The 20,700-nt window shown below is 35.8% G+C and overlaps 1 protein-coding gene across 3 annotated transcripts in view; it reads right to left on the bottom strand.

Moving 5' to 3' along the window:
• The window catches only part of TLL1 (tolloid like 1), a 143,075-nt gene that overhangs the window by 9,765 nt on the left and 112,610 nt on the right, over window positions 1-20,700 (bottom strand). The window contains exons 12-20 of one of the 3 annotated variants that reach the window (XM_067468712.1): window positions 19,895-20,011; window positions 18,708-18,853; window positions 17,043-17,238; window positions 14,763-14,888; window positions 13,415-13,575; window positions 7,067-7,247; window positions 5,456-5,575; window positions 1,362-1,487; window positions 857-984 (exon numbers count right to left, since the gene is read on the bottom strand). In XM_067468712.1, coding sequence (XP_067324813.1) covers window positions 857-984; window positions 1,362-1,487; window positions 5,456-5,575; window positions 7,067-7,247; window positions 13,415-13,575; window positions 14,763-14,888; window positions 17,043-17,238; window positions 18,708-18,853; window positions 19,895-20,011 — 1,301 coding nt within the window. Of the gene's footprint in view, window positions 1-856; window positions 985-1,361; window positions 1,488-5,455; window positions 5,576-7,066; window positions 7,248-13,414; window positions 13,576-14,762; window positions 14,889-17,042; window positions 17,239-18,707; window positions 18,854-19,894; window positions 20,012-20,700 lie in introns of those variants that run through there. The other 2 variants (XR_009631630.2, XM_060778743.2) reach the window with 2 other exon arrangements.

Below are 20,700 nucleotides of genomic sequence, written 5' to 3'. Positions count from 1 at the left end.
GGATACCAAAATACTGATTTGGAGCTATTGGCTTTTTCAACACATTTTCGAGCATTTAATCCCCTCCTCTCGATTTATATCTTGGGGCTTTTTTGTTTGTCTAAGGAGCAGAAGATCCGTGCACGTTTTTGGTTCAAAAGGATACTACAAAATTAAGAAAGGTAAAATAGGGGAAATTAGCACCTGAAATCTAGTGAAATGACCAGTATCATCTCACAGGCTGAGAAGCATCTATGGCCATTTTGGGAAGTAAGTTATTTTTATTTGGTATCCCCCAGCGATGTGGCATGGCATGGTTTACTGCCACATTGTCTAACTTTGCAGGCCACATGATGTGCAGAACATATGGGTGCTATAGCAATGCCATAGCAACATGGTTCCATATGGCATATAATGTGAGATAAAACATGGTTGCACAATGGTACACTGGTCAACTTGTGCTCAAAGTAGATACAAATGTAAACAATTAGAGAAGATGTTGTGATCCACATGAAAGCTGAGGAATAGATCTTCTAAGCACTTAAGCATCTCCCAGGGATGACAATAAGGGACAATATTGTCATCTGGTCTGCATTACAGGACTGTTGACAACACCACTAAAAATCTCAAATTCTTTCTGGCAACAGGGGTCCGTACATCAGAAGAAAGGAAGGATAAAACTGAAGTAGATACAAATAAATAAATAAACCTGGCCACTGGCCATGCTTATTTCTGGGTTCCAAGCACTGTAATCTGAAAAAGAACATTTTTGAAGCTCTGATTTTACCATATACCAACAACCACCATATGCCTTGGTCTTCAATGTAAGCAAATCTCCTGAACTTCCAAAAATCTTTGCTATGTCCAAGTTACTTACTATTTTGATTCTGTGACCTGGAGTGGCACTTATTTCCCATGTGCATTCCTTCCTACTTGGGTACTTGTCAGGCCAATTAGGACTTGTGATAATTCCATTTGGGCTGTGGATCTTCTGTTCACATTCAGCTGCACCAATGAAGGATAAGATAACATCAGTGAATCTAGTTTAAAATCTATGGTATCATGTAGTGACTACAAGTAAGCTATTTACTTCCTGTTTCATGGAAAGGGTAAGAATTTACTGAAGCCAACCTGAAGTCAATCACATAGTCATTCTTCATTATTGTCATCACCTCAATTGGCAAACATATTACACAGAATAATATACAATAATGCACTGTGCCTGTTTTGTGTTCAGTACTATATTTGTGGGAGATTCAAGATCACAGCAAATTCTCCTGTAATATGTCTTATAATGGCTGCAAATACTAATGTTAGGGCTTAGTCAAGCAAATCATTGAAAGAGAGCTGATCTGTCAGACTGTCAGAGGACTGATTCTTACCTTCCTTGCAGTCATGTTTGTTTTCGTGTAGCACAAATCCATTTCGACACTGACATACATAGCTCCCTACTGTGTTGATGCATTCATGCTGGCAGCCACCATTGTCCTTTGAACATTCGTCCTTATCTGGAAGAGACATATTGTATTTATTGTGAGCATGATATCTATTCCCAGTTTTCAGAAAATTATAGATAAAAAAGAGAAATAAACTCTCCAAATATTGTTTGACTGCTACTCCGAACAATTCCAGACAATAAAGTCAGGAGTAAAGAATGCTGAGGTTTTCAATCTATCAACTTCTAGAAGGCTGCATGATTCCTACCTCCGGTTTATCTAAAATACAAGGGTGTTGTATTATCCCGCTCAACACAGTGATGTAGATGTTTGGTAATTATATAACAGGTGCTAATGGCGATGCCAAAATTGTGATACTAAAATGCCATGAACAATTAATTTTTTGATAAAGCCAAAATTGTGATACTAAAATGCTCATGAAACATTATTTTTTGTAAAAACAGAGGCCAATGAAGATTCCTGACCTTTAGGAGACAGCTAAAGACTTGGCTGTGGAACCAAGCAATTGGCCCATCATAGGGATATTTAAAGTTAAAGTGAATGTTGAAAGTGCAATGACCCAGTGCTATTTACGGACAAAACTATGTCTTTATGTGACATTATTTTACCTGATGTGTTTAATAATGTATAATGTTTTATCAGGGGAGGGTCAATTTTGATGTTTTATACTGCTTTTTTAAATCAATGGCACTGACTTGTTGCCAACACTGTGAACCACCCACCCTGAGTCCCCTTAGGGGTTGAGAAGAGCAGTATACAAATACTGCAAATAAATAAATGATTTTTAAGTGCTAATCTCTCTCCTTTCACAATTTCATTTTCAGGATGCAAAAGGCTTTGGCTGGGCCAGAGATGGAGAGCAATTTCATAGAGCATAAGCCCTATGGACTGGTACTGTATCCTGACGTAATGAGATTCCAAGTGAGGCACAGAGAGGTAAAGTGATAAGCTCCTTGTTCCATGAATATTCCTAGAATTTTCCCCCTAGCACAGTCAGACTCCTGCCCTTTAAAAAAAATCTAGCATTTCATCTTCCAGCACTCCCTGGGAGTGGGGGATTGTCTGGAAAAATGGTCTAGGTCTTTAATTTTATAATTAGTTTGTTTGGGGTTTTAACTGTCACCAGCTTAAGGAATGGGTTCTTTAGCCTCTCAGGGTAGAGTCTTATAAGCAGAGCACCAGTACTCTGGAGCATATTAGGTTCCACTGTTACTGACTTTGGCCCCTTCCACACAGCTAAATAAAATCCCACATTATCTGCTTTGAACCGGAATATATGACAGTGCAGACTCAAATAACCCAGTTCAAAGCAGATATTATAGTATTTTCTGCCTTGATATTCTGGGATATAGGGCAGTGTGGAAGGACCCTTTGTTCCCCGCAGCACCTATTCTTTTTTAATATAACGGTTCAGTGGTATCCACAGTTGACTGTTTCCACAATGTATTTAGGAATGTATTCTCCATGGATACAGAGGTTATACTTTTACTTCATAGCCCAAGTTAGACGTATGGATATCTAAAGAAGCCCATGCCTCATAACACCAGTAAGTCCAGAATTTTAAACCACTTCATTACATTACTCCCAGCATTCCAAAATAGAACAATATTTTCTGACTGTATACATATACCCAACAGTCTTTCCTCCTGTTTCATAGTCCAAAACAGGAAGCAAAAGCTTTATTAATCCTTTGGAAATCTTAACTTAATTGTGCAAGCTTAGATCAGTATTAGTGGGGTACACAACAAGGGGAACATGATTTGCAACAACGGGGCACTTTGGTATTTAGGTCCAAAATAAATTAGGCCTAAAAAAGTTTCAAACTTAGCATATTGGCATAATTTTGAAAATCAAACATTTATAGCCCTTCTGCCCTTCAAGACATTAAAGAATTTTGATTGTAAAGAATCTGTACATGGCATAACATCTTAAAAAGGAGAAACATTTATGTAGAAAATAGAAGAAGTAGATGTTATAAAGTGCAGGAAAATCTATAGGATAGGAGACACTGTCCTTTTTTTTCCTTTTTGAACAAGTTATCTTCTAAAAGAGCTTTTAGTGTGTTAGACATAAAGCAGAGTGGAGAGAGTGGTAACATGAGCTGAACTAAAAGGCATCAAAATTCATTTGCAAGGAGAAAAGCCAAACGAGATTAGCAAGCAGTCATTCTAGAAAGAGGTATCAGCTGCCCCCATTCAGCTGTTATTATTTTAGGTGGGGCTGATCCATTAAATCAAAACTGGCAAGACTTATTCCTGAGGCATATTCAAAATGACACATAGCACACTAGTTGTGTGTAAAGCTGTCGTTTCAGCAAACTAAAATCACAAGAGCTTTTGATGGTTTTATCAGTTACAGAAAAGCTACCCATTAAGGCGGCAAAGTATGCAAAATATAGATTAAAGGAAAAGAAGCAATTGTTTCATGTCACAAATGGTTCACAGTCTCTGCAAAGGCACAGCCTACTTTTTAACATTTATTTCTTGCAACTCTTCATATTTACATCTTAGATTCTGCATTCCATAATTTGTTAAAGAAACAAAACAGCTGTCTTTTCAACACATCCAACTGTCTACATGTTGAAATGTATATGACTCATAGGTACTTTAATAATTTTAGGAAGACATTAATGCATCAGTTATTAGAAAGTATTCTCCTCACTATCTCTTTCAAAGCCTGGTCTGCACTTCACTAGCTGGGATAGAATTCCTAAAAATGATGGATGAAATATGAACTATAAATTACTATGGAAAGTTCCTTTAATATAATCATTGTACAAGCTCATATATGGGAGCCTCGTGTTATTTTGCCATGTAAAAAACTAAAAAGGAATATGTGGCATTTATAAATAAATAAATAAGTAAATACGTAAATAAATAAATAAAGGGACTATGTAAAATCCCTACTATAATAATAATAATAATAATAATAATAATAATAATAATAATAAACATTATTTCTATTCCACCATTTTCCCCACACGGTTACTAATAACGTGACACAACCCAATAAAGGAAACTCCTGACTTGGGAGAACTCTGAAATAGTAAACCAATCTAAATACAAAGTTGCAATTTTATCTTAAATTAAATATTATAAATGAAATATACATTTGTAATTATGTTGATCATGAATTTGCATTTTCAAGGAGTATGACAATGTATGTCTATTGGCGGTAAACCTGAAATCCCCAACACATGCAAAGAAACACTTTAGGCAAACTGCTGAATCTCAACCAAACGAAAGGCACATTAATTGATGGAAGAATTCCAACTGAAGACTACTGAAGACTGCTGAATGTGAGAGACTCTGCTTATAAAATGTAGAAATAATGCCTGTAACAAACTGCTTTGCAACTGTAGACAAGTAACAGGCAACAGATTAGGGAATACTCAATCATTCAGCATTTCTTTCCCTCAAAGTGAACAGAAATTGTTTAACAAATGGATAAAGTGTACAGAAAGCATTTTTTTAAAAACACGCAGGTAACGAATGTATGTATAAACAGATTTAATATTTGAGCAAGGAGCAGGGTTTTCCCTGTTCTACCAAACCACCTGAGACAGAAAAGTTATATGTTTCCCTAAAGGAGTGTTTTAAGCTGTTTTAGTTATGGGTTATCTGTTTTGTCGAAACCAACATTCAGTGCCTCCCCCAGCTTTGCTACAATAAGCATAGGACAGACAGTGAAACTAGAGTGGAATATAATCATTTGACACCATCAATAAACAGTGCACTAAAGGTCTTATCAACATTTTATATAAACCAGTGGAGACTTTCTATCACGTGCATTCCAGATTTAAAGTCTTAAAGAAGAAGAAAAAATAGTGCAAATGAGTCACAGAAACAAATGTTTTGCTGACTAATTGCAAACCATTTGTTTTGCTCAGAAATGGAAACCAGTCTTCCAGTTTTGAATGGATCTTTATTGCATATTTTTATGTCAATACCTACAATAAAGAAAGATCCATTCTCAACAATATGTTAGTTCTGAATCATTCACAAGACATATGGTCATACCTCTGAGACTCTCAGAGGCCAGTCTGTGAATTATACGTACTTGGCCTGAAGGGGCAACCTGTATCAACTCCTTGCATGATTCAAAAACAAAAAATTTCTCCTTGCAGGCAGCTCTCTTGTCTGTGGGGAAAAATGTACCAGGATGGCACCAAAAATGAGTGGTTGAGTGACCGTTCCAACATCAATCTGCTCAAGGGTAAAACAATCATAACTTTTGTATACTATAACAGCATAGGCATTATGATTCCCAATTACTGCCTTTTCTGCCGATATATAGTCTCAGAAGATAACAAAATGAGACAGCCTTTGGGTATTGGCATTTGGAGCAAGTGGTCTACTCTTCTCCAGACTAGTCTGACTACTAGAAGGTAAAGGAGGTAAATCTCACAGTGTTGTATGGAGGCTTAATTCCTAGTAAGTCTGCTTAGAGTTCAAGCCTAATGCTAAATACAATCCCATTTCTACTAACAATGGCAGTTTAAAAAGAAAGCTATTTAGAAGACATGATTAGATCTAGATCTAGATTGCACTGGCCTAAATCCAATTGTAGTCCCAATCAACTGCTGAATCAATTAAAATTAAGTCAACATTTATATAAATCCTATCACTTCAGGGCTATGGGTTTTATTGTTTTCTAATTAGTGTAACCTAAAAGACTGCATATATTTCAATGCATAAACATTTAAAAATCAAATTAAAGCATTTTCTTTTCAATTTCATCATTTGGATATCCAGTGCATCAAAAAATAATAACAAATCCACCAAACATTTACACTATATGTGGAAGCTACCACATGTCTTTCTTCTATAATCATATGATATATCGGATATCACAATATTTCAGAAAGAAATGCAGAATTTAGTAATGTATTCATGTAACGCCTGTGTATAAATTTAATTTAATTACTGGGTTTATAAGACATATATGTTTAAATAAGTAGTTACAAACATCTAGTTTGCTTTTATGTCTTGATAATGGAAGCCTAAATTGGTACATTACAAAGAAATACAAAAATCATGTTTGAAGTCCAGGTTATCTAAAATACTGTATTTTGCCACAGGGTTGACATGGCAAAATCTTCTTTTCTTCTTGCAAGCCGTACAAACATACTTGGTGAGAACATGAGACGGTCTTCTCCATGGTTGATCCCAGGCTTTAAAACTTCTTTCCAAGGAGACTAGAATAGCAATCTGACTATTGTGTTTGTCTGGCAAGCAAAGGCCTTTCTATTCAGGTAGGAACAGTCTGGCTGAGAACAGGGCTCTATCTTTGTAGTTTCCCCACTGCTGTGCTTTTGTGTTTATCTTCACTGTGATCTGAAAGTGGAGGTCTTTCAAAAGAAGTCTTTAAAAATGTGTAAACACACCCCTTCACGAAAATAGCCAGATAAATGAAGTGTTCAACATCTTAAGCTGTGCATCTTCCTCTTCATTATTACCCTGTTGTCTTAGTCTTAAAATTAAAATTGACTCATCTAATTAGGTTAAAAATTGAAATTGATCACAGCAAGGGAAGGGACATTCATCTTCAGCACCAAGAAGCAAGAACTGTAAGCGAAAACTTTCCTTGGATAAAAGACAGGACCAACAATGAAAAATAAATATCAATACCTGAGAAAAAGTGAGCCTTGAAACCTTTTTTTGAAACTGTATTATCCGATCTGAATTCGATTCTCATGTTGTTCAATTGTGATGTAATAACTTCAGGCACTTCTGTACCACAAAATTTGCCATGCAGTTTGGAATCAGAAGAAAGGCCACTACGGATTTCGACATAATCATATTTGCACACCTGAGAAATGAAAGAACTAGCATTAGTCTTGACAGAAAGGATGGGATAAATGCAGGCATTTTGTTGATTTATCTGTAATTGTATTGTTTTAATTTGCAGTTTGAATGTGTATACTTTCCCTGCTTCATTTTGTTGCTTTAACTGGATTAATAAGAAATATAATATAAACATAAGTCTCACTTATTTTTTTCTTTTCTTTCAAAATTGCATATTTGCTTTTGGATAAATCACAAAATGTGTGTATTAATTAATTACTTTATTTAGATTCTGTCTTTTTCATCCTGAAGGGGACTCAAGGTGGTTTACAAGTTCTGGAAAAAATTAAATGCCGCATCACAGACATAACAATCAAACATACCTTACCAAGCTATAAAACAATTAAAACATATGAGTAATTAAACATACAAAGTGCCCAGTGTTAATGTTCCATGTTGAATTCCATATTATCCTACTCTCTGAATGCCTGTGTGAAAAGCCAGGTCTTTAGCTTTTTCCTGAAACCCAGGAGAGATGGGGCTAGCCTGATGTCACTGGGGATGGAGTTCCACAACTGAGGGGCCACCCTGTCTCTTGTCCCGACCAATTGCACTTGCAAAGGTAGTAGGATCAAGAGCAGGGCCTCCCCAGCAGATCTTAAAGCTCTAGTTGGCTCATAAAGGGAGATACCTTCAGGCAGGTAAGTTGGACCATAACTCTCCTTGGGAAAGAGCTTAATGTGAAGAAGAGATCAAAATTCTCATGTGTCTGGAGAAGTTGAATTGAATGTTAGCCAGACTGAAAGTAGGCAGACATTTGCCACCTTGCAAACAAGGTAACGCTGTGCACAGGGGTGTGGGTGCAACATGCGATGCATGTACCCCAAACATATCTGACCTTTACTTGAATGCAATGTACAAAGAGTTTATGACTAGAAACCCAGTTTTATTATGCTGACACTAGAAATGCAATTTATGCATTCTTGCATTCATAAATGAATAATTTCAAACATTTTTGCCCTTGTGGGTAGAATTATGAGAGTTCTGACAATGTCTAAAGAGTTTTCCCCATATAATATTTGATTATTTTCTTTAAAAAGTTGTTTGGACAAAAAAAATTGGGCAGAAAAATAAACATTTTCCCGTAGAAAAACTAATATTTTGAACATACAGTGTATCCAAGGTACAATGCATGAGAAATAAAACCACAGAAATAGTAGGAAAAGAAGTGGGCCGCAAATGTATTATTACAACTGACAAATAAGGTTGGTCCATTCACATGAGCCCTGGATGCAGCACTGACCAAACTACCTGTAGACTGATGTGCTGAGATCCCAGCCTACTGTCATAACCCATGAGATAAAAAGAAAGAATCCATGAGCCACTGCCCCCTGGCATGGTCAGCCCCCCACCAGAGGGTACAAAATAGAGTCTGCACTGACCAAAACAGGATCTGTCCCATTAGGAGTCCACCCATCATTTACCAATGCCTAGAGGACACTGCTAGCCCATATCCTGGATCTAGGACCCATGCCAACTACCCACAGCTATAACAAACAGCACATACATAACATAAAGAGATACAAAAGAACTAAACAACCACAATAGAGAAGTGGGATGCTTCTCAAAGTATTATGGCACTAGTTATAGTGATGGACTGGGTTGTAGGTGATACAGTTTTACATTTATTAAGGCTCCTTAGCAAAAAGTCCAATTACAAGTTACATCGCTCCAAAGCATCAAGTGATATGTATGTACCCTGAGATATGGATGAAACTCTCTTCTGAATTTGCCTAAATAAGAAGAATTAAGTTTTCTTGATACCTGGAACAGCCATATGGTTTACAGCTAAAGACAAACTCTGCTTTTTAAAGGCAGAAATAATGTCATAAGAAGATTGTTGCATGAATTCTTTATTTTATGGTTTTGCATGAGTTATTTTTTAGATAACTTGAAGTAGTTTGAAAACTTTTTCTCATAAATGTAGTACATGAACGTCTAATGTAAATTCAAATAGATTAAAAATTTACTTAAAAGAAAAGACATTGTAACCTTTATATTGACAGAGGAATATATTTTACTGACAGCAGTTTTAAAATAGAACATAACTTCAATAATTAATGCGGTCCTTTTGGTTCAGTAATTTATAACCGCAAAGTACGTAATAATTATATAAGTCATGAGTAATATTAACTTTTAATACATTCACCCAAATGTGCCCACTTATGAATCATTTTAATTCTGCTTTATGAAATGTTAGGTTAAATATTTTTGCTGGGCTTTTACAGAGCATTAATACCTTTGCTTCCATAATACCTGAAATTCTATGTTTAAAAATACTAATATTCAAAAAGCAATGATGAAAACGTGAGCTCTAAACCTGTGATGGAGATTAGCATTTAGGTGTTCCTTTTTTCTTTTAAATCAACTACTCAAAGCCTAAGAAATCTGTGATTAATTATAGTCTGCCATCTTTTTGGGATTATTCAGTTTTCTTTCCCTGGATATACCTTAATTGTCACTAATACTTCTTTTTAAAAAATGAACTGAAATATAAATAATATGAAATGTAATGTTTCTAACTGCTTAATATGTATTAATTTTAATTTTAATATTATTGGAATTGTATGTGTTTTAAGGAATTGAATAATTGCCTATATGTAAGCTGCCTTGAGTCCCCTTTGGAGTAGAGTAAGGCGGGGCATAAATAGGGTAAATAAATAAATAAATATTACTTTAAACAACATGCTAGATCCAAAGTCTTTCTTCCATGTCTGGACGTCAAACTTCTTAAGCAACTTGCAATTACAAATGTAAGCTAGAATCTCCATTCTTGAACATCCCAGAGATGAAATGACTGATTTAAGTAGATTGTGGTGGTTGGGTTTTCCATATAAGTTGCTCTGCTCATAATATGAGTGACAGACCAAAAACAGCTCAAGGGAAGAATTTCTTTTATTTCAATTTGAACTGTACAATACAGTTCATTCATTTTCCAGAAAAAAGCAGACGTATAAATATACTGGAGGAACAGAATAACTTGAAAGCCATGGATTTTCTCACCCAGACATCAAAAAAGGCCAAAAACAGCTGAGACCATTTCTATTTCAGGAATAGACTAGGCTTTTGCTTTTCACCACTGTATTCAGATAAAATGATTCCTTTTTTCTTAAGAGTTAAGATACAGTACTCACATCAACCCATCAATAAGTCAACCCAAGTTTTGGGGGTTTATTTTTTTACGAAAATTTCTGACTTATATATAAGCATATAGGGCAAGTAATCCTTCTGCCATAAATGCCATCTTCACAAATCTTACCTAAGAAATATACTTCCAAGTTGCTTTTTGTAAACTGTTGATATTTCTCCTGACAACTGCATCGCTAAATACAATTAGCTATCTGTCTACTGTCACACCTTGCTTTTCCCCCTTATTTGCTATTTTCTTGCAATATCAGGGACAAGGATTGTTATTTGTGCAGAGTCCAACCCTAACTTGCACTCATAAATACAAATGTAATTAATGTATGAATGAACAATAAATATTAGAGCTCAAAACATGTGCAAATCAGAACAAACTGTTAGAATGAATCAGAATATAGTGGATTGTGCAAGAATAAACTAAATTATTGCAGATGGCCTTTGCCATGATAGTGACTACTTTGTCCAGGCTCTTTTTAGGTATAGTCTCAGAATAGTTCGAGGACAAACTGCTGTGGAATCTAGTAATATCCAACAACTACAATAAATTATGTGTTGTATTCACCTGTCTCTACTATAACATTCACCGCTTTGAGTCGCCTGAGGGCTGAGAAAAGCGCTATATAAATAAAGTATATGAATTGATTTTCTTTCGTAAGGCATTCAAATATCTGAAAATACATATCAAAAGTCCCCACTTGACCAAGTTAAAGAAACCTGCTACTTCTGTTTTCTGATTCTGCAACTTCTCAACTTTTAAAGTTTTGCACATTTCTCTCGGTTGAGCGCCCAGACGCTTGCTTTGCTTATAAAGCTAACTAAAGTAAAGCACAGAAGACATTTACCTTGTATTTCTTTTACAATACAGAACAGCCCTCACGAAAGGAAAACAAATGCCTTTGCATGTTTTACTTGATAAGTAACCTAAAGGAAAACATCTGCCAAAAAGTAGTTGATCCATTCAACCTTGGACCTTACAATGATCTGTTGGAAGAATTTACTACTTATGTAACTATAACAAGGACAGTGTAAATGTTTAATAACTTTCATAAGACATCTTTAAGTTCAGACACCGCTTCCCAGGGACTGTACGTATAAAACATGACATGAAATTATGCAGATGGAATACTCTGGAAGTATAAACTTGTAAATGCCTTCAACAAGGATTCACTATGAAGGTAGGTAAGGTTACAAAAAATGTTTTTATATATCTTAAAACCAGAAAGAAAGCTCTGTGTGTGTGTTTTCTTTTCTTTTTGGTTCAACTGTAGTTAGTTTCCCCCATTTTAATAAATGGATTTAACCATATTTCAAAATCATTGCCCTGTACCTTTTATTTCATATTTTTCATGTGATTTGATGTCATTTTTACAAGTATGCATTTCTAAAAACTTAAGTTATAACTTGGAGTTCATATATTAAACCTACATATTGCAAATGTTTTGAAGTAATCCAGAAGCAACTCCAAATAATTTGTCGGGACATTTTTTTCACTTTTCACACAAATAGTTCACTTACTTGTAATTCTTTTTCTGGTTCATCAAGCAGAGGCTGGATGGCTATCTGTCAGACATACTGTGATTGTGCTTTTCCTGCATGGCAGGGGGTTGGACTGAATGGCCTATGTGGTCTCTTCCAACTCTATTAATCTATTACTTTAAGCAGTCATCTGTGGTGACACATCTAATATATTGCTTTGTGCTTCCATAGTGTCTCTCAGAAATTATAGAGCAGTGTAAAACATCTGAGGATTGAACACCACCCTTATCCCACACAGGTGGGGTTGCCAGCCTTCCTGAATACTGTTACTGTGTCTGCTGCTCTATTAGTAAAGCTTTACTCTCTAGTTACAAAGACTATGCTACATAAAGAATGCCTATGACTAAGCATATTTACATGGGGTTAGTGGAATCTTATTCCTCTATTAGTCCATCAGATAAGTAAGAAAAAGTCTGAAGTGATAGCAAAGAAGATTGTATTGAAGACAAGTCTCTACCACCTGAATCAAAGTCCTGATTAGTTGGTGAAGGCTATTAAAATATAATCACTAGTCCATGTTAGTATTTGTAGCCAAAATCCACATGGGCTCCTACCTGGACATACATACAGGGTAAGGGACAGAGCTCCTGGCTAAACTTTTTTTTTACTCAGCTCTAAATGTTTCTGAGAGGCTCTGCAGAAGCACAAAGCATGAGTCAGAAGAGAGCACCAAAGAAATAAACAATATTTTTGATTATATTTTCTGTTTAGGATTTGAATAATTCTTCTGATATTGACCTTTTGAAGTGGTACAGGAAGCCCCAAGTTACTAACGAGATATGTTTTGTAGTTTTGTTCTTAAGTTGACTTTGTTCGTTAAGTCAGAACAGGTACATTCTTAAGTGTAACTCCATCCACATATATACATGTGTATACACACACACATATATACACATGCACACACACACATGCTTTGAATAGCATAGGGAAGGGTTAACATCCCTGTGGTGTTTTTTTTAAAAAAACTTTCTGTACTCCTGCTCAGGAGAGTTCACCTAACTTTCTGTCCTTGTGGTAATTGGGTTTTGAAAAAAAAAATGCTTGTTGTGGAAACAAGGATTCATGACAAAGCTTCAGTGGAGACACCTTTTTGCCACTCTTACAAGAGTGAATTTCCCTGTTGAGCGGTAGATTTTTTTCACTTCCTGTTGTATCAACTCTATTTGTAACTCTGAGTCTTTTGTAAGTCAGATATTTGTAACTCAGGGACTGCCTGTAGTTACCTTAGTCTGAACCAGCAAAACAACCAACAGTGACCTATTTCAGGCTGACAGAATTATTTGAGCTTTCATGTAATAAAACCCACTTCCTTAGATACATACAATATAATCCAAAATGCATATATAGTGCGTATAACCCATGAAATTCCATGATAAAATAAACTTGTTAATCTTAAAGGTGTTAACAGCATTCTAGTTTTTAGCATCAGTATATATGTTCACAATAACTTACCTCATTTCCTTCCAATTCAAAAAATTCGAACTTCACTGATATTCTATACTGGGTAGGAGCAACCACTTGCCACACACAGTTTTTATTAGGAGGATATTCTTTGGGCCACCCTGGGGTTGTTATAGTCCCATTCAACTTTGTCAAAAGTCCTCCACAAGCAGCTAAAAGGAAAGAAAAATTAAGAGATTTATATAGCTTCAATTTGATGCATGCACAGTATTAGATTGAACCACAAATCCACCTTTCAAATAATGTAATTTAAATAATAATATGGATCAGACAGTCAAATTCGGGGCCAATCAGACTTCACAATGAGTTCAAAACTGCATCCTAGAATATATCTTCTGCATGTGGTGAGATGCTTAAGCAAACCCTGAGCTTGCCTCCGTACAACACTCAGGACATTTTAAGTAAATCTGTTCTACGTCCAAGATCCCTCTATCATCCCCCCCCCCTTTTTAGGAAAAGCAAGGTAAATTGTGGAGCAATTTTGTGATGAATGATGGGAGGAACCCAGTTCTCTGAATTCCCAACTCCCAAGAGGGAATGGAGGATCAGGAAACAGACTGAGGACATTAGTGCTGCCCTGAACTCTGCTCTCTACGACCCCTTCCACACAGTTGTATAAAATCCTCATTGAAATGGATTATATGACAGTATGGACTCAGATACCCCATGTGGAAGCAGATATTATGGATTATCTGCCTTAATATTCTGGGTTATATGGCTGTGTGTAAGGGCCCTTGTTGGGAAAACTTCAGATTAGCTTGTGGAGGAGAGACAGGATGAAGCCATTAAAAGTGTGTCAGCATGACAAATCTTCCTCCCTTTCCTCCTCCTCCTTCTCGAACAGACTTTTCTAGTTCCTCAAATCCCATTTGAGTATTTTAAAAACTTCCTTTCATACTTTGTTTTTTTCCCAGCCCAACTTCAATTTATACAAAATAAAAAGGTTGAGCCAGTAAATGGTAAGTAAGCTGTGAAGGCAGACTTGCATGATGCAACTGCTAACATCATTCATTGACTCTTGAGCAAAAACTACATGAATGGGGTTTGTTATGTATTTTTAATTACACACGCATAATATCCATCTCAGCATCGTCTTGGGAAACTAATGAAGGAAAATAATAATAATAATAATAATAATAATAATAATAATAATATCTTTACTTGTATCCCACTTTTCTTCCTAAATGGGACCCAAAGCTGCTCACAACATTTTGAAACCATATAAGTCAGTCATACATATAACAATAATATTTATATCAAACTCCTAAATCTGTGCCTGTGTACATAGCTCATGCAGTAAAATTATACAATCTCAATCACATAGAAAATATAGCTGCACCTTCACAGCTCTTCTTATCGGGGCCAAGTTCATATCCTGGATCGCATGCACATTGGTAGCTACCCAATGTATTAACACACCGTTGCTCACATCCACCGTTGTCAGGTTTGGCACATTCATCTTCCTCTGTGAAGAAATGGAAAAATAACAGTTCATTAAGTTAAAACTATCACACATTTATCACTGGACTGTAAAAAATATTACATATATATATTTCTTTAAAATTCATTGAAATAAATAAAGTTTTATTATTATATTGATTTGTTTAACTTTTCCTTTTCCGCACACCCTTGGTTGAAGAAAGCCTAATTGCCTACTGAAAATAATCATGGGTTTTCCATATATAACCTACTATAATGCCTAAATGAGGAGAGAAACAAAAGAGTGATCTGCAAAGATATTCTATGCAGTTCTTGCAGATATATATTTGCAAAAGGGCAAACCATACCTGAGGAATTTTCTTGCAAATATGTAATATTTTAGCCTGCAGGAATTTATAAAATATTAACAAAGAATGAAAATGAAAGAGGGTCACTCAAAGGGCGTTTTAGCTCCAAAAGAACGAATTATATGTTATCCTGAGTTCACATTTAAACATAGATAAACTGACTCTTCAAATATTTTCATTCTATTCACATTAAAGGGAATAAGATGCATCAGAAAGAGAGGGGAGGCAGAATACAGTATTATTACCACAATGCTATGTAAAATTTAGCAATAATTCAATTACAGTTTATGGGATTTTTTAATATTTGTTTTGTTGGGATGCTAATGTTGCCCCCTATCATAAATGAGTGATTTAAAGCCTACTTGTGCTCGAGTTAACAGGACAGAAAAGTAATATATAGGGGAAAAATGTGTTGAATAGACTTGGATTAGCTTTATTTCTAGTTCTTCTTGTAATGTTCTTACTGGACTAATAACACAATGTTGAATGTCTCTTCATCTATATACATTTATTGTACATTAACTTTTATCCTAAAGCTGTTGTGACTCAATAAGATTTCTACCAACATGAAAAATGTCCACTTGGTATCTCCCTGCTGGTGCAAGTCTCTTTGAGCTTTCCATAAAAGGAAAGAGGTGGAGTTTACTTGCTTCAGGCCTTTAGATCTTATCTCAAGTATAATGATTTTTTTGTCAATGATGAAGTAAAATAAAAGTCAGCTAATCTTTATTCCAGCTATCTTTATTCATCTACTCTGGAGGTGGCGGAACAGCATGGGAGGCCCCTTCCAAACAGCTGAATAAAATCCCACATTATCTGCTCTAAACTGGGATATATGGGATATAAAACAATCTACAGATTGTTTTACTCCAACTCTACTAGACAGAGGCCTCTAGTGTATCAGAACACCTTCCATGAACTTAAGTATCCCACTTAAATACATCTCTATACTTTTTGATTTTATGTCATCTTTCAAACACAGTACAGCCAGATATATGTGTGAGAAGAATGTAAGCCAAGCCTCTTTAAGAACATTGATATTTCTAATTACTCAATAAAATTTAAATGAATAAATGTATGTTATTATTGATTATGTATTTGGGAAATACATTGCTGCTTCAGTATCTCATCAATCACACAAGATGTTTCATATAGTAACTCAGATTATATTTTATACTACATGCTGTTCAGGAATTTCATAAGAAGCCAATTGAAAATAATAACTCAAATTGTGCTGTCACTGATATGCAGATGCCATCCAATCTTACTTTCGGAATGTTCAGAAGGTCCTGGATGAAGATTAAGGAACTAAACTCAATCCAGACTACATTAAAATATTGTTTATGAGTGGCTCATCTAAACAGTGGTATTGAAGGGAGTAATTCTCCCTCTGAGTGGCTAGATTGATACTTTCATGATGTTCTAGAATCCATCAATATCAACAGAAGCAGGAATGGCTTCAGTATCTTAGAGCATCTTTATCTGGGCAGGAGAAGGTAAATAGTTCACTCTGGAGTATAGCAATACCTGAAATAAATATATGAAATCAGCTGAGAAACTTATGTTAGTCCCAACCTAGGCAGATAAGAGTGTTTACCATAAGTGCGTAACACATGGAAAAATATTCAGAAAAAAATATTTTCATCTTTGATACAAAAGAGGGTCTCAATGCATCATGTCATTTATGTGAGTTTTTTAGCCAATTTTAATATTTATTTATTTTTCAACTTCACGTTTCTTTGGAGAAAACTTTTTAATGCAAAATACACCAAATGTTGCAGAAAAAAACACATCATCTGAACAAAATGCTTCTCACTTTCCCAAACTCTTACCTTTAAAAAAGTTAGCAGCGAACCCTGCTTTGTTGACTGTTCCATCAGAAACAAATTTCATCCACAGGGTGTTAGAGGTAGATCTTATGTCTTCAGGTTTATCATAGCCACAAAAATGGCCAATCAAAGGACTGCTTTCACTGGTTCCATCTCGAACCTCTAAATAATCATAGGCACAGTTGTCATGTCTCTCAATCTGTAAATACAGAATGGTGTTTCACTGAGGTTCTAACAAGTGTTTTTCCCTTTGAGCAAAATATTCTTTTCATTAAGTCCATTACTGGGCTCTAGTTATATACATGGGATTGCCCACCTTTTAGAATTTCTAAGCATAGGTTGAACAGGATTTTTTCAATGAAAAAGCATATGCAATGTTGAAGAAACATATGTGAACAAATGAAATGAATGTGTAAAACAAAATGAATATTTTGCTGGAAGTTTTTTTTATCGTGTCAAAAGCGACTTGAGAAACTGTGAGCCGCCTCTGGTGTAAAAGAATTGGCCATCTGCAGAGACGATGCCCAGAGGACACCCGGATGTGTTACCATCTTGTGGGAGGTTTCTCTTATGCCTTCGCATGGGAAGCTGGAGCTGACAAATGGGAGCTCACTCCCATCTCGCTGATTCGAACTGCTGACCTTCAGGTCAGCAATTCAGCCAGTACAAGAGTTTAATCCATTGTGCCACCGTGGCTCTATGTGCTGGAAATAAGAAATATGGACATGAGTACATGTTTTGCAGCCATGGAGATATGCAACCATGGGCATTTAAAAATTCTAACTAAAACCAGCATTAGGTTAGAACTGAATTTAAAAGAACAATTCAGTGGGATCCACTGCATACAACAATGTATGTCATTATGAAAGGATCAGAATAAAGATAGTTATTACAGCTTGAGCATCCCTTATCAGCAATTCTGTAAACTAAAATACTCTAAAATCCAGAACTGTGCTCATAGGTGGCTGTGAGATAGTGACACCTTTGCTTTTTGGTTATTCAGTGTGCACAAACTTAATTTCTTCCTCAAAAAATTAAAAAAAACCTATTGTATAAAATTACCTCCTGGCTATGTGTAGGGTATACATGATATGTGCTTAGACTTAGGTTCCATCTCCAAGAGAATTCAGTATATACATATATGAAAGTGCAAGTATTAAAAAATGTGAAACAATCCAAAATCCCAAATGGTTCTGATCTCGGTCATTTTGGATAAAGGATATTCAACCTGTATGCAGTGTGTAAGTTTGGCTGCTAAAAAAAAAAACTAATGATAAAACTCTGGCATTTCTAAATATTTCTAAATATAACAAGAAATAGTTGTGTTTTCTTTTTTAAAAGAGTAAATAGATTTAGAAAAGAAATAATTGCCCTATTATTTCATAGATTCCTAGAGCAGCCTTGTGGAACAGGATTAGTCATTTGTCAAAAGAAACTATTGTCAGTTTTAAAAGCATTCCAATTCAAATAACACAGATAACATAAAACCCCTTTAATCTTCTTGAAATTTATGCAATGGGAAAAGTTGCAGTGAAAGAAAATATTAACTGTAGGGGTTGTGGTATATAGAGGATGCTTTGTTTCTTCATTGGCTTAATGAGGATTCCCTTAAATGTCACTGTCATTTATCCACTAGATGGTTTGCTCAGATCAGTTAAAAGGCTTTACCTCAAATGCCTGAAAGGTTAATCCGACATTGTAGTTCTCTGACACTGTTATTTTCCACACACATTCCTTCATTGGTCTGTAGTCATCAGGATAATTAGGAGATTGAATCTGTCCTTCATTTTTGTGTATTTCACCTCCACAAATTGCTGAAGAGTACATTAAGAGTGAATTTAAGTACATTTTCAATGTTTATGTTTTTCTTCTTGGGAGCTGGAGGGAAGGACTTTCATCTACTTGTGACAGAAGACAATGGGATGCATAACAAATGCATACAATATATGCAAAGTTATCAAAATGTCTGGTTACTGACTCTCCTATTCCACCCGACATCATTTAGAATTTAAAACTGACTGCAATCAATCTTGCAATCAGTTTATATAAACTATGGGCTGGATTGCAGCCACAGGACATGACCCAAAAGCTCCAGTGTCTGGACCAAGACCTGCTCATGCAGGGACTTCCCTTTGTCTTCTACAAGAGGGAAACGCTTGGCGCACACAATGGGAAATATCTGCACTTCGCATGGAACATTCCCTTCTCATAGGAAAGGAAGCCCGGCGCATGCAGAACTTGGTATGCTGCCACCATTTGTATGTTTATCAAGAACTAGAAAAAAAGTTTGTACTTTGAGAAAAGGTCCAGCCTTCTGTGCAATTTGAGCACATGAAGAACGTTAATATAAATGAGAGTTGTGCAAAAAGAACAAGGTAGGTGGGAGGCAAGGAACCACTCTTGAGGAACAAACTTTGAAAATCTAGCCCAAAGTAACTAAAGAAAAATACAGAGTTTCTGTAAAAGAATGTGTGTGGTATATATACATATACACACCATCCTACACAAAGATAAATAATATACAGGGTATTATCCAGGAATGATTTTATATTTTAAAAGTGCAATATTATTCACTGCATTAAGTGAGAAAAAAGCCAGTGCTTAAATGCCTTCTATATTTTTCCTTCTAGAAGTGGAAAATGGGGAGAGGGTGGAGGGACTGAGGCAAAAAAGAGTGAGAGAGGCAAGGGTTCAAAATAAAGGTTCTGCCACCACCTTGATTATTGAAACTCTTACCTGCTGCAAAAATACACATACAATCAAGTTATCATACTGGCTTCAGGCTATAATTAAACATTTGCTTTACCATATTCAAATTGTATGTGTTATCAGTCAAGATGTTAAGAACAGCTCACCTTCATAAACGGCTGCAAAACCTTTCCCTACCCAGTTACTGCTGCCACGGAATTCAATCCACATTCTACTATCACTTGATGTGAGGACATCTGGGAGTTTATCTCCACAAAACCTGCCTAGAATAAAAATAATGAGAAAAGGCATTCAGAACTCTTACTTTCAAAGATTAAATTTTTGCATAAGGAGTCAGGACTGGACTAGACTTGATTGAGACAGGGAGATTCAAGCCTAACTATATCTGAAGTACACTGGGAATTCAGGAGTATTTGGAAGTCCTGCTTGAAGCACTTCCAGCAGTTCCTCCCCAATTTCTTCTTTTCCCATTTGAAGACCAGATTATAGGAGGACAGGAGCAGTAGGAAGTAGTAGTGGGTATGAAGAATGTTCCCTCTTACATTTTTAATTGCACTCCCATTTTGGGATGTAATGTGTTCTGTATAATTTGTTTTGATAGCTTTTGTAAGGATTGTATTTAGGCCAACATCTTGTACTCACAGCGGATGCACAGCTGGCAGTTTCCACAATGCACATTTTGGTAAGTATCTCAGGATTTTTGGCTTTTGACCAACTTTGCCCTGCTTTAAACAAAATCGGGAGATACTTCAAACTTCTGGAGTCGCCTGGGGATTCAAGACAGTCTGGACACTTGATCAGGTCTAATCCAGCTCATGTTTTTGTCTAAATGGGCACCTCCGGCACTATCCTTTCCATACAGTGATCAGTGCAGAGAATGAAAATGTTTGTTATTCCAACTTACTTGTTTGACTGATAATAAAACATTTAACTGTATAGAGCAGACAGATTT

This window comes from Anolis sagrei, chromosome 5, assembly GCF_037176765.1.
Source record: "Anolis sagrei isolate rAnoSag1 chromosome 5, rAnoSag1.mat, whole genome shotgun sequence".
NCBI classification, from domain to species: Eukaryota; Metazoa; Chordata; class Lepidosauria; order Squamata; family Dactyloidae; genus Anolis; species Anolis sagrei.
This window is presented reverse-complemented; position numbering and strand designations above follow the sequence as displayed.